At 45.2% G+C, this 12,763-nt stretch overlaps 1 protein-coding gene across 6 annotated transcripts in view; it reads right to left on the minus strand.

Annotated features, from left to right (window-relative positions):
* Window positions 1–6,610, minus strand: part of DOCK7 (dedicator of cytokinesis 7) — a 175,265-nt gene extending 168,655 nt beyond the window's left edge. For all 6 annotated transcript variants that reach the window (XM_044430508.1, XM_044430507.1, XM_044430506.1 and 3 more), the window contains exon 1: window positions 6,325–6,610. In XM_044430508.1, coding sequence (XP_044286443.1) covers window positions 6,325–6,362 — 38 coding nt within the window. In that variant the 5' untranslated portion in view covers window positions 6,363–6,610. The remainder of the gene's footprint in view (window positions 1–6,324) is intronic.
* Window positions 6,611–12,763: the final 6,153 nt, after the last annotated feature.

Here is a 12,763-nt window from a genome sequence, read left to right on the forward strand (position 1 = left end):
TTTGACAATTCACTGGCAACAGAAAAAATGAAGCCTTCAGGTTTTTCTAGTAATTGTTGTCAAGATGCAACCACAAGCCACACACTGACAATCGCCTACCTAAAAGGTGAGGGATGAATTTTAACGCTATCAAAAAATGAGAAACCAAGTTTCAAAGATTATATAAGATGGAAAAAATAATAAAATATTCAGCTACACTCATTGTTCAATGAGATCACTGCATAGAGTTCTTCTGAACCAAAGGTGCAGTGACAATCTATGACAGGTGTTCCAAACCCAGCGTGCCCACATCCCTGAGTGGAGAGTGGGGTATGAGATGGCATTACAGGAGGTTGGACAAAGAGGTCACATTGCCATTCGCCAAACTTGAGAATTTGGCTGATTTTTTTTTTGCCAAAACTTATTATTTTGTCTGTATTTGGATTCAGTTCTCATTTGTCAATCAAAACAAAATCCACAGGCAGACTTGCAAAAATCACAATCTGACAAGATCATTAATGAGAAGCAGGAACAAAGTCACCATTGAATTTTATGTTCACAGTTGGGATTGATTTTACTGTTTACAATTTTTTCTAATTGCTAAATTTATATTTGAATTTTAGGCACTGAGTTAAAAGCTTTTTGAAGTTCAATCTGTTCACCCACAGTACTGTATGCGGTTCAATTTGTGGTTTAAAAATTAGAAATTTGACTTCTTCATTTTCAAATATGGTATTACTTTTGTAGGGGATGCGAACATAAATCATTTTCTAGGGGTGTGGGGCACAGAAAAGGTTGGGAACCACTGGTCTATGAGAAGTTTAGGTCTCAGTGTCAAGTTCACCAGTGGACAGCTTGCTGCAAGTCAATGAAGCAAATCCAGTGTATGAAAAATCAAGCCCTTTTCCATCACAGTTCCCCAACACTGGCATGCCCTCCTTAAATATGGTGCTGTCTTTAATATCTTACAATCCTGGTGAAAACTGTATATTAAATTGTAATTTTAAGAATGAGACCACAAGCAAAGCCATTCATAGTCTCATTTTCTTCATACTGTGAACAGCTGCTGTTATCAAACAATAAACTTATTTGAAAAATGGTTTGGGTAATCTTTGTAATAAAATGAGATTCTCACTAGAATCCAATTCTGTTGGGTTTGCAAAAGTATACAAACTGCATATCAAGACATTTTGTCATTTTGTTTTGTTTTTCTTTGTTTTTATTTAAAGTGTTGAAACTCACAATGAGTTTAGCAATGATAGGACTTCACTGTAAGCTGCAACTAATTATTCATTGTTGGCTGAATAAAGAATATGAGTTCTATTTTCCTTTCTGGAAGCTTGGTCAGCCAATAATTTTCTCCATACCCCTTCCCCGCACATCCACCAAAGTGCTTTGTTGTACATTTTACTCTTTTTCTTTAAAAAATTAAAACTTTTGTAAGCCACATCTGCATCTAAGAAAATACAATTTGGAAAACACAAATCCAAATTTATATCCATACCACTCAATAGCTGAAGCTCTCTCCACCTTCAGGGTGTCAAAGACTTGTTCAGAATGAAACAGGAGCAAGAATGAGCTGGGCCTAATCATTGGCTTTCACTGAGCTAAACAACCCATGGAAACTGTGTGCCTGGGTTATTGACTGTGACGTCCAAACCCATAATTCTAGACTGTTGCAGTATGTGGCTTGTTCTTGCTCACCAACTGCAGCACTTGCTGTGGGTGCCCACTTGCAGCTCTCAAACTTCTGGCATTTGCCACATGTGGCTCTTCTGTCAAGCAAGTCTGGCCACCCCAGGTATAGTCCAATTATTTCAGAGGATATGAGGTTTGAGGAAGGGTGCCCACAGCAACCCTTTACCACAGTGGTTTTCAACCTTTCCACAACTGAGGACTAGCAAAAACAGGAAAACACCTCAAGGACCACTGAGGCAGAACCAAAATGCACCATACACATAATACAGTATTCGGTATTATTTCCAAACACAATACCAAAACAATGAAATTTCTCCAATACAATCAGAAACTGAGCAACAAAAAATGCCAACAGAAGAACAAAACACTCAAATTGGCATGGCATGGCTCCCAGTCAGCTCCCACTGAGCCATCTCTCCTCTCCCCATCTCCCAATTTGCCCAATTGGGCTGTATTTGTCTTATTTTCTGCTACTACTTCAAATTAGAAAGACAAAACTATTATGCAGTGATGAAATGCAGCCCTTATATTCCTGTCTCTTCTACCCTGAAGTCAGTGACACTCTTCTTTCCCCTACTTCACCTCCGGAATGCTCTCTCCAGCGTGAATAATTTCAGCCACTGCTGCCACAGCTTGCCACTCAGAAAGGGCGAGTATTGGATTCTTTTTGCTGCTGTCTTCTGAATAGCTATTGTTACACTGGACAAAGTTTGGTCCATGTGCAACTGCCATCAAGTGAGAGAAGTAAGAACATTAACAAAAACGACTGATCAATCACTCAGTGCTTTGAAGAACAGTAGAGTTTCTTTAGATCCACTAGTGCAGCTTTCTCCAACTGGATGTTCTCCTGATGTGCTGACACTGCTGTCTGGGAATGTTGGGGCAAACAAATCTGAAGGTCAGCAAATCTGGAGTGGCTACAAGTAAGCTTCATTCATTTTAATAGAATTGATATTTAGGCCTGTATGCATAGAATTCCAACTTGTGATCTTCAGATACCTAAACTCAGTGTTTGTTTGTTTAGAAAGCTTCTATGCCGCCCCATTCGCCAAAGCCTTGGGGCACTTCACAACAATAAATAAATAATAACAATATAAAAACAATATAATTGGAGACGTCCTGGCCAAAGATGTAAAATAAATAAATAATATTAGCAATTAAAATGATGTTTAAATAAAAAGGTCTTCGCTTGGCGCCAAAAAACAAATAACAATGGCGCCAGGCGGACCTCTCTGGGAGCGCATTCCATATATTGGGCACCACCGCAAAGAAAGCCCTCCTCCGAGTACTTACCCTCCTAATATCCTTCAATGAGGGTTCCTGGAGAAGGGCCTCTCCCGCTGATCTCAAGGGGCAGGCGGGCACATAAGGACGTAAGCGCTCCTAGCTATCAGAAAAAATCACTTGCTTGCAAGTCTAATCCTCAACACATGAAGGCCTTCTTATTTCAGTGGAATTTGCTTTAAATAATGGGAGGCACCATGGGTTGGATCCAGGTTTTTCCTTCAATGCACTGCCTGATTTTAGGAGATTGACCATCCCCCCAGACACACAGCTCAGTACAGCAGCAAGGTATCCCGACTTCCTGTGCAGCATGTTCATAAAGCTGGAGGGGCTGCTGTATGAAAGAGAAGGCAGGGAAGGCACGTATCTGGACCCATCTACTTATCTGCAGAGCTGCTTCCATAGGTACGATGCATTGAGAACATTTCCTGTTTTGTTCTAATGAAATAAATGGGAGGGACATGGGAGAACCTCCTGCTGTGTTGTATCCCAATTCCTTTCTCACTACAACCCCCACTAATAGCGAACTCAGCTGTAGAGTACTACAGTCAAATGGAGCCACTGTGAAATGAAGGAGGAAGCCACATGTTTAAGGCAACACTAAAGTTTATATGAGTACAACTAATCTTTAGAAGGAAAAAGGCACTAGAAACAGGAAGGCAATTTCCCCCCAAAAAGAAACCCACTGACACACAGTGAATGATCACAGAACACTGTCTGTTGAGACAGGAATAGGGAGCAGAGAATGAAAATTGCAGCCCAGGAAAGGTCAGGAATGGAATGCAGTATCCTGATGACATGAGTGGTTAAAGCATTGAACAGGAACTAGGGCATTCCACATTTTGTTGCAGGTCTCGTTTGTATAGCTCTGTAACTGTCTTCTGGAATAAAGATGAAAAGGCAGCACTAAACAATGTTATTTCCAATTTAATCTGGAATTAGTGGTTATGGGAAAAAATGCTGGATGAGGAATGCTGCAGGCTGTAAGCCTTTTTTCTTTCTGAACCTCCATCAGACTGCACCCTTTGGGAACCAGTCTTGCTGAGGACCATGGGACTACCATTTCAGTAAAAATGCAAATAATTGCATTGTAGAGGGTTCAAACTGGGATCTCTGCCTGAAAAGTGAAATAGAAATGCTATAAATGAATGGAAAAGGGTACATTAAGGAAGCACAGATGGATCCAGTACAGAGTTTGTGAGGCAACACCTTCTGTAGGAGAAGAGGTGAACTTCATCATACAAAATATTTCAGAGGCTCTTCCATGGAATTCTGTTCCATGTAAACTCAACACAATTTCACAGATTTTCCATTCTGGTAAGCAACAATGGACTGTACCCAATCTTTCTGTATTACAGAAAAAAAATACACATGGGGGATGTGAAATTTGCACAACTACTGTCTTAATTTTTAGAAGTTGATTGGTAATCTTGCATAAGTGTGCACCAGCACAAGTCCTCCTGTCTGCTATGTAGCCCCACAAAGGTGCATTCCCCACTTGTCAAAAACCACGTTAATTTCATCCTCTATACTCTGTTTCTGCAGGTGTCAAAAAACTTGTCAAATTTGTAGCCTTCATCTCCTTTGCTCAAAAAGTGCTAAAGTGTAGGATAGAACTAAAATCTTCAACAAGTAGGGAGTGTGGCTCTGCTGGGCAACATAACACACAGGAGGACTTGTGATTGTGTGCCCTCACTCATGGTCACTCTTTTTTAAAAAATGCATAAAAATTAAAACATCATTTGTACACATTCCGAGATCCACCCCACAAACAATAAAATAAAATTGAACAATTTACCACTATTAAAAAAAACATGGAACTAGTATTCTAGTATGACTCACTTACTGGTCAAGTCAACACCAGGAGGAGAGGTGTGAAAAGGAACAAAATCTATCACCAAACTAGAAATATACATCCAGTTTTTACTTGCCCTGCAATGGAATTGTCATACATCCTCAAATATGTTTGGGGGAAAAAAATTAAGGGTGGATTTTTTGTTTGTTTTGTTTTTTAGATTTTCTTCAAACAGAAGTGTGGTCAATACTACTAAAGAAAAATTGGCAAGAATTTCAATTTCTAAAGAAACCAAGCAGTTCCTTGTTAAATTACAAACATTAAGAAGTTAGCTGTAAAAGGAGGGAAGCAGGTGTATAAATAATGCAGAAGCTGGATCTTATCCTAGAATCCTGGGCTTCTTCCACATTTCATTGACTAAGAAAGAACTTGAGGGAAGTGTCACTGGAACTAGCAGTGTGACAGTTTAAGCAGGCATGCAAGAAAGCAAACAATTTTGGAGGGTTTTGCAGAACCCTGGAACATCACAATTGCCTTCTGCCATCCAATCTATACTATGAAATTAGAAGGAAAAGGGACCTGTCATGCTACACAGCAGACAGGACATAATTATGTATTCTACACATCAACAAGAATCCAACCTCAAATTCCCCTTACAGCAAAATGCATCCAGCCCTTCATTTCAAAGCACACCCATAACACATGCACAATATCATAAACTGTGCAGTTTATTGCAGACATGAACATGGTAGGCATAAAAACCTAATGCCACTCCCCCCTCCCCACACATAATCCACAGATCCAGAGAACAATGCATCACCAAGAGGGCCTACATGCCTGTACCGAGCACCTGGACAGCATTCCGCAAATGCAAAAACAAAGGGGGAGGGGGGATGCATCCAAGCTTTCAAACCAGACCACAGCACATTAAGAAGCCACATGGATATGAGCAGCGCTTGCTGCAGAGCAATACCATGAACAACCCTCCCCCCGCAAAACACATCGCAAACACACCAAGCACCCCGCCCCTCCAATGCCATATCTCGAGGCATCACAAAGACTCCACATCGTGGGGCCGCACTCACATGGACATGCTCCGAGGTCGCGGAGCAAACCCGTAAGACATACACCCCGCCCCCTGCCGAAGCGCGATGTGTGTCACAGAAGGTGCTTGCAGACTGCATGTGTGTTTGGGGAGAAGATGGGTCATGCCGCACACAATGCCTTCTATAAAGCAAGCGAAAGCACATCCATCAAGCTGGCCCGCAGCAGCACGCACAACCCGGAAAGACAGAGTGGGCGCACACTGGCGGATCAGGACCAGACGTGCACAAAAGCGCCACACAACAAGCAAGCTCAAGCCTTCCCCCACGAAGCAAGTCTGCAGCATAATCGAGCAAGGATGCGTGGGCTGCCCCCGAGGAGATGGTTTGGGCTAGGAGACATCTCCCACCCTTGCTAGGCCCCTGGCGCGTTTCGCCGAAGGGACGAAGTTCCAGCTTTCTTCCGCCGGCGAAGCCAGCCGAGATTATCCTCCTGGCAGGCGCGCCTCCGACGCGCTCTTTTACCTGCTGATCTTCTGGGCGAAGGCGCGGCGCTCGGCCATGGCTGCACAAGCGAAAGCACTTCTCTTGCCTTTCTCGCCGCCGCCCGCCGCCGCCGGAGAACAGTCAAAGGAACCAGGAATGGGTGTCGTAATGCTCAGGAACGGCACGCACCCAAAAGCCGTGGCGCTTACCCGCCGCCGGCACAATATGCCATTCACAGGCGTCCCCTTCCAGGAAAAAAAATAAAAAAATAGAGAAATTGTGCGTCTCTCCTAGCAGATATATGGGCACAAGCTAGTTAGATGGAAGAGAGTGGGTGGCTGGGCGGGCTGAGGAGGAAAACGGAGGAGGAGGAGGGATTGTCCCGGTGGCCCCCAGCTGGCTCACTGCTGAGGGAGTGGCTGGAATTGGGACGCATCCCGCCTTGGGCAGGCGGTCACTGAAAAGGGGTGCGAATAACCGACGGAAGCGAGGAAACGTAAGGACGTGCTTCCTCCCAACTCCACCAAAAGAGATGGGGCAGGAAGCCGTGATTCCGCTTCCAAACATAGGGAGTGGCCCTCTCCTTTGAAGTCTTCGCCGACTTTTCCAGTACGTGCCCCTCCTACAGGCGAAAGGGGAAGACCGAACAGAGCTGGACGCGCCACGATGGCGAAGCGAGGAGGAATAAGACGAGGAAGAGACAATCCCTACCCCACGCGCACCCCATTACGGACACCGCAATATTGTATCCCGAACTACTGTAGTGCAATCTTTCTGAGTGTTCAGACTCTGGGGATCTGGTGTTTCTTAGAATAGAAACTTTTTCAAAATGGTCGGGGATCCTTTTATTTATTTAAAACATTTGTATGCCGCCCAATTGTGCCAAAGCACCTAGGGGCGGCTAACAATCACAAGATAAAACACAATAAACCTTTAGAAGTTTATTTTGTCATGCTTTAACGTGCTTGTATTCCCAGATGTGGTTTGCATCATATGAGTAAACCCTACATATAAATAGCAGCAGTAATTCTAATAGCACAACATATACATACCAAATGCCCATCTTAGCTGCTTGTACAATTCCTCCTCAGTAGCTCTCCCACAAAATTATGTTGGAAAAATGCATGCCCAACATTTAATAAACATTATATCTCTATAGTTTTGCTTAGTTTGATCTGGTAAAAGTTTGTCATTGAGGGTGACTCTTCATAAATATAGAGGTCTAATTGTCTATGGAAAGTAAGACATAGTTAATATTCATGCTCAGCTTTATTACAATTTTGGTGCCTTTATTTATTTAACGTTTTTATATGCTGTCCAATACTAAAAAGCTTGTTGTGAGCCACTCCGAGGCTTCGGTGAATGGGGCAGCATAGAAGCTTCCTACATAAATAAATAAATAAGTCTCTGGACAGCTTACAAAAAATAAAAAACCTTGTCCTATCCTGCTCTGACTGCTAATGTTCAGACCTGTTCTGGTTTGTCATTGTAAGCACAGGACACTCTGTGCATAACTCTATTAAAGCACATGGTATTTCATATGGAATGAAATCTCTTTAAAATGAAAATCATAAAATGTATGCAGTTAGAAACAGTGCTGCCTTCATTATTTGCCAGTAAGGAAGGTCATAATTTGGAATGATAGGGTTGCTACATTTAAACTCTCTCTATGTCATACCACACAGTAATACAGTGGTGATTCTGTATTCCCTCTCACATACCGAGCACTGTTCTATCACATCCTTGAGGCAATCCACAATTAGTCTACCATAAGAACAACTTGGACTCATGTGGTCCTGTTTTCAGTCTCTTACTACAGCCTATAATTAATTGTTTAGAGTGGAAACTATTGTTTGAGATTCAAGATACCATCCAATTTAGTGTAAAACAAGTGTTGACCATTAGAAAAATTGCAAAATCCATATTAAGTGTAATATTGTTGTGCAAACACAGCTACCTTTGCTCTTTTGGTATTCTGAGTTGAAGAACACCAAATTTAGCCATTCAACCCTACACTGACGGAGTATGATTTTATATGAACCGAAGGCAGAACTTTATTATTTATTTATTTATTTAAAACTTTTCTATACTGTCCTATACTTAAAAGTCTCAGGATGGTTTACAGCAAATTAGTCCAAAAAATTAAAAATAACAATAACAATTGCCCAGCATCCAATGTTAAAATATAAACCCACCACTAAAACAAATTAACAATTAAAATACTGGGAGAATAAAAAGGGTTTTGCCTGATGCCAAAAGTATAGAAGCGTTGGCACCAGACGAACCTCTCCAGGGAGCATGTTCCACAATTGGGGTGCTGCTGCAGAGAAGGCTCTCCCTCGGGTAAGGTGTATCCCCTCCAACGACTAGGTTAAGCTATACTGTTTTCTTTTTATTGGCTTTCTTTTGCCCAGTACAAATTGCCTCCACCTTTGTTAATATAAAAGACTGCCTATTTGATTTCTGCTTCTTTTTCTTATTGACCATGGAACATGTCTAATTTGTCCAGGGTTCAATTCTGAGTTCACAGCTGGATTTTCTATTTTCAGCACTGAAAGCTCAACAAATGTCTGTCACCCTCTTGTTCACTGTGGACCCAGGGACACTGAAAAAGCAGGTTGCTTACCTGTAACTGATGTTCTTCGAGTGGCCAGTAGCTCCAGGAAGTTGATATGATTCGTGGATTCTAGACGATTCCACGTACCCTGGGTAGATAAGCCAGAGCTTATCGCTCCCCATCCTAGGAGAGACGTGTCGGTGCCGAGGGTTATCGTAGGAGGTCGCGCCCTGAAGGGGACTCCTATCATAAGATTGGTCGGTTTCAGCCACCAGCGCAGAGAGTGGAGCACGGAAGATGGGATCCGAATCAGTTTGGACTGTGGCTCTCTTTGAGGGTGATACACCCTGTTGAAAAATAGTTGTAGTGGGTGAAGCCGAAGTCTGGCATGTGGAACCACGGCAACTGAGGACGCCATATGTCCCAGGACCCTCTGGATAGACCTTGCCGTGACCGTCCCTCTTGTCGGATTCGATGGATAAGGCGAGCAAGAGTCTGCTGTCTGTCTTGCGGGAGGAAAGCTTTCTCCAACGTCGAATCCAAGCGGGCTCCGATGAAGGTGAGCGTCTGTGTCAGAAGAAGAGAAGATTTCTCTGTATTAATACGTAGGCCTAGGTCATCTAGTAAGGTACAGGTCTTACGGATGGCCACCAAGAGTCCTTCTCTGGACTGTGAGACCAACAGCCAGTCATCGAGGTACAGATAAATTTATATGCCCTGAAGGCGTAGGAAGGCACGGACAGGAGCCATGCACTTGGTAAAAACTCTCAGAGCCGTAGCCAGTCCAAAAGGTAAAATTGTAAACTCATAAAGTTGATTTGCAAGCGCAAAACGAAGGAAACGCCTGTAATTTGGGTGAATTGAAATGTCGAAGTAGGCGTCCTTCAAGTCCAGTGAGGCGAACCAATCCTCTCTCCTTAACAACGGCAAAATGTTTTGAAGGGTAGTCATATGAAACTTTCTCGGTACAATAAACGTATTTAAGTTCCGTAGATCCAAAATCGGATGTAGACCATCATCCCGCTTAGGGGCCGTGAAGTATCTGGAATAGAATCCGTGAAGTCCGTCAGATGGAAATACTTGATGAATCGCTCCTTTATGAAGAAGTTGACGTATTTCGTCGAGGAGTACCGGTGAGCATACAATAGACTGGATCAGACTAGATGGAGGAACGATGTCGAATTCTATTCGATAGCTGTGTTGAACAATGGATAATACCCACCGGTCAGATGTGATGGACTCCCAAATGGGGAGTCGGCTTCGAAGCCAATCCCCAAATGAGAGGGGGGTGGGTATTGAAGGAGTGTGAGGAATGGTTCGCCAGTCCCGTCAGCATTGCTGCCGATCGTCAAAACGACGGCGGCCCTGCTGAAAACGCTGTTGGGGCTGAGGACGGCGGCGCTGCTGTTGTTGCTGCTGGCGGTGTTGAGGCTGCTGCCTCGGTTGATAGGATTGCCTGTAGGATGGACAATTCCAGGACCACTTACGTCTGGCGTGAGACTGGATCTCCATCCTGCGTGCCGTCATCCTCAATTCATGGAGCTTCTTAAGCTTATGGTCGGTTCGAGAATGGAAAAGCCCGGATCCATCGAAAGGCATTTCCTCTATCCGCCGCTTGGTTTCTTCCGGGAAATTACAATTCCGGAGCCATGCATGCCTCCGAAGCGAAACGGCACCGACCAAGGCCCGGGAGTCAGTATCCACATGGTGCCTTGCCGTGGATAACTGCTGCACTGTGACCTGCATGGCTTCCTTGATCAGGACCTTCGTGAGACCACCCTGGTGGTCTGGGAGGGTGGAGGCGATGTTGTGGAGGCGCTGCATAATAAAATATTGATATCTCGCCAACGTCGCCTCATAATTTGATATGCGAAGCCCCATGCCCAAAGCAGCATAGACTCGCCTGGCCAGGGAGTCTATTTTCGGCCCTCTTTATCTCTCGGTGCCATGTGTCCTCTCGCCTCTCTGCCCTGTGAGGATTCGACGACCGCAGAGTTCGGTTTCAGGTGTTTGAGGAGGAAGGGAATATCCTCTTCCCGAACCCTGTACATTGACTCATACCTCCTGGACGTCGGCTGAGGATGTGATGGCAGGTCCCAGTGCTGCGTCATCGCCTGCCGCAAGGTGGTTATAAGCGGCAGAACGATAGATGTCAATTGCTCCCCGCGGACGACGTCGTAAAACTTGTCCGTCGACGGTCCCGGGTGCTGGGCAGCGTCGATGTCCAGGGACTGGACAAGTCTTGACATCAGCTCCGCAAAGGAGACATGGGATTCGTCGGGTGACGCAGGACCCTGGGATGTCACAGCGACGTTCGGGGAGGTTGAGTCGACCTCTGAGTCAGCCGAATCGGCACCGTAGTAGGGTGGGGCCGAAGATGACAACTCTGCCGGCGAGAAGGAGCGGCTGCTTCCACTTTGTGGGGATCGAGGTGGCACCCACCTCGAATCCACTGATCGCAGTTGGTCGCGGGGTGGAGGAGATGATCATGCCCTGGGAGCAGGGTAGTACCCTACAGAGAGCGGATCGCCCCAAGTATGGTAATAAGGGCGACGCCAACTCTCCGGGTGTTGCTCTACCGAGTGGCTCCTCCGGCTCCCTGGTGGAGACAGGCCAACGTCCGTTTCCATCGTCACCGCAGGCATGGGTGTCGGTGATCTCACCCTAGGAGGGGAGTCCTGGATTTCCCCATCAGAAATTGAACCCCGTAGAGTTGGAAGGGGTGCAGGCGGGAGGTCAACCAAATGGCAGGGAGACCCTTGAGGGGTAACCCGCATAGCCTCCTGGAGGACTGGTTCGGGCGGGGTTGGTACTGTAACCGCCACCGGTGCCGAGGGTCCCATCGGCTCTGAATTCCGATGTTGGGGACGGTCCGGACGGTCCAAGGTCTTGGACTTTTTTGGAGGCTTGGAGACCTTCTCCTTTCTGGCCTTCTTATGGCCTGCCGACTTCTCTTCAGCGTGCTTCCGCTTTTCATGCTTCTTTTTAGGTGAAGCAGAGGGGGCCACCGAAGCAGACGCAGCTTTGTCTGAAGGCCGTGAGGGTGGGGCCACAGAAGCGGAGCCAGGTTTTGGGACAGCGACGAGCGGGTCTGACTGCATCAGAGCCCGATCCCAAAGGAGCCTCCGAAGCCGGTTTTCGCGGTTCTTCCTGGCCTGCTTGGAGAAGGCCAGGCAATGCATGCATTTATCCATCCTATGCCCCTCTCCCAGGCAGCGGAGGCATAGGTCATGCGGGTCAGTTGGTGCCATTTTTGACCCGCAATCCGTGCATTTGTGGAAAGCCGCTCGCTGCGCCATCGCAGAAGAAGAGGAAGAAAAAGAGAGATAGTGAAGAGGATAAGTGTATATATATTTTTTTTTTCATAGATCGAAAGAAGAAATAATGAGAGAAAAGCTACACAGAATAATAAGCTGGGAGCAAGGAGAGGAAAAAACTAGGATAAGAGGACAATTCGAGAACGAGGTAATAGTCGAAGCGAAAGTCAAAAGCGGCACGAGGCACAGCGAATGGCGGTCGCAAAGACTGAACAAAATGGCGGACGCTCCGCTCTTTATAGGCCACAGGGAGGAGGGGGAGTGGAGCTTCCCGCCAAAAACCGTTAGCTATCAATCTTCCGGCCACAGGCACTGCGCAGGCGCAGTACTCATATGTGTGATGCACAGAGGCCACGACGAAGAACCATCACATCACATTGCAGTCTAAATGCCTGCAACCCTTCCTTTACCATATAATCTTAAAACTCTTAGTATCTAGAGTCATAGCTATAATATCAAGTCAACCTGTAGTTTGTTTCATTTTTCCTGTTCCTTCTCCAAACACAACTGCCTGTTTTTTATAATAATACATAATTTCAATAAAAATTCTGGATATTTCTAAAGACTGGACATTTTTGGTAAAATTTCAAAAAACTAATACGGG

Source organism: Varanus komodoensis, unplaced genomic scaffold (genome assembly GCF_004798865.1).
Source record: "Varanus komodoensis strain SLA01 unplaced genomic scaffold, ASM479886v1 scaffold20_1, whole genome shotgun sequence".
NCBI lineage: Eukaryota > Metazoa > Chordata > Lepidosauria > Squamata > Varanidae > Varanus > Varanus komodoensis.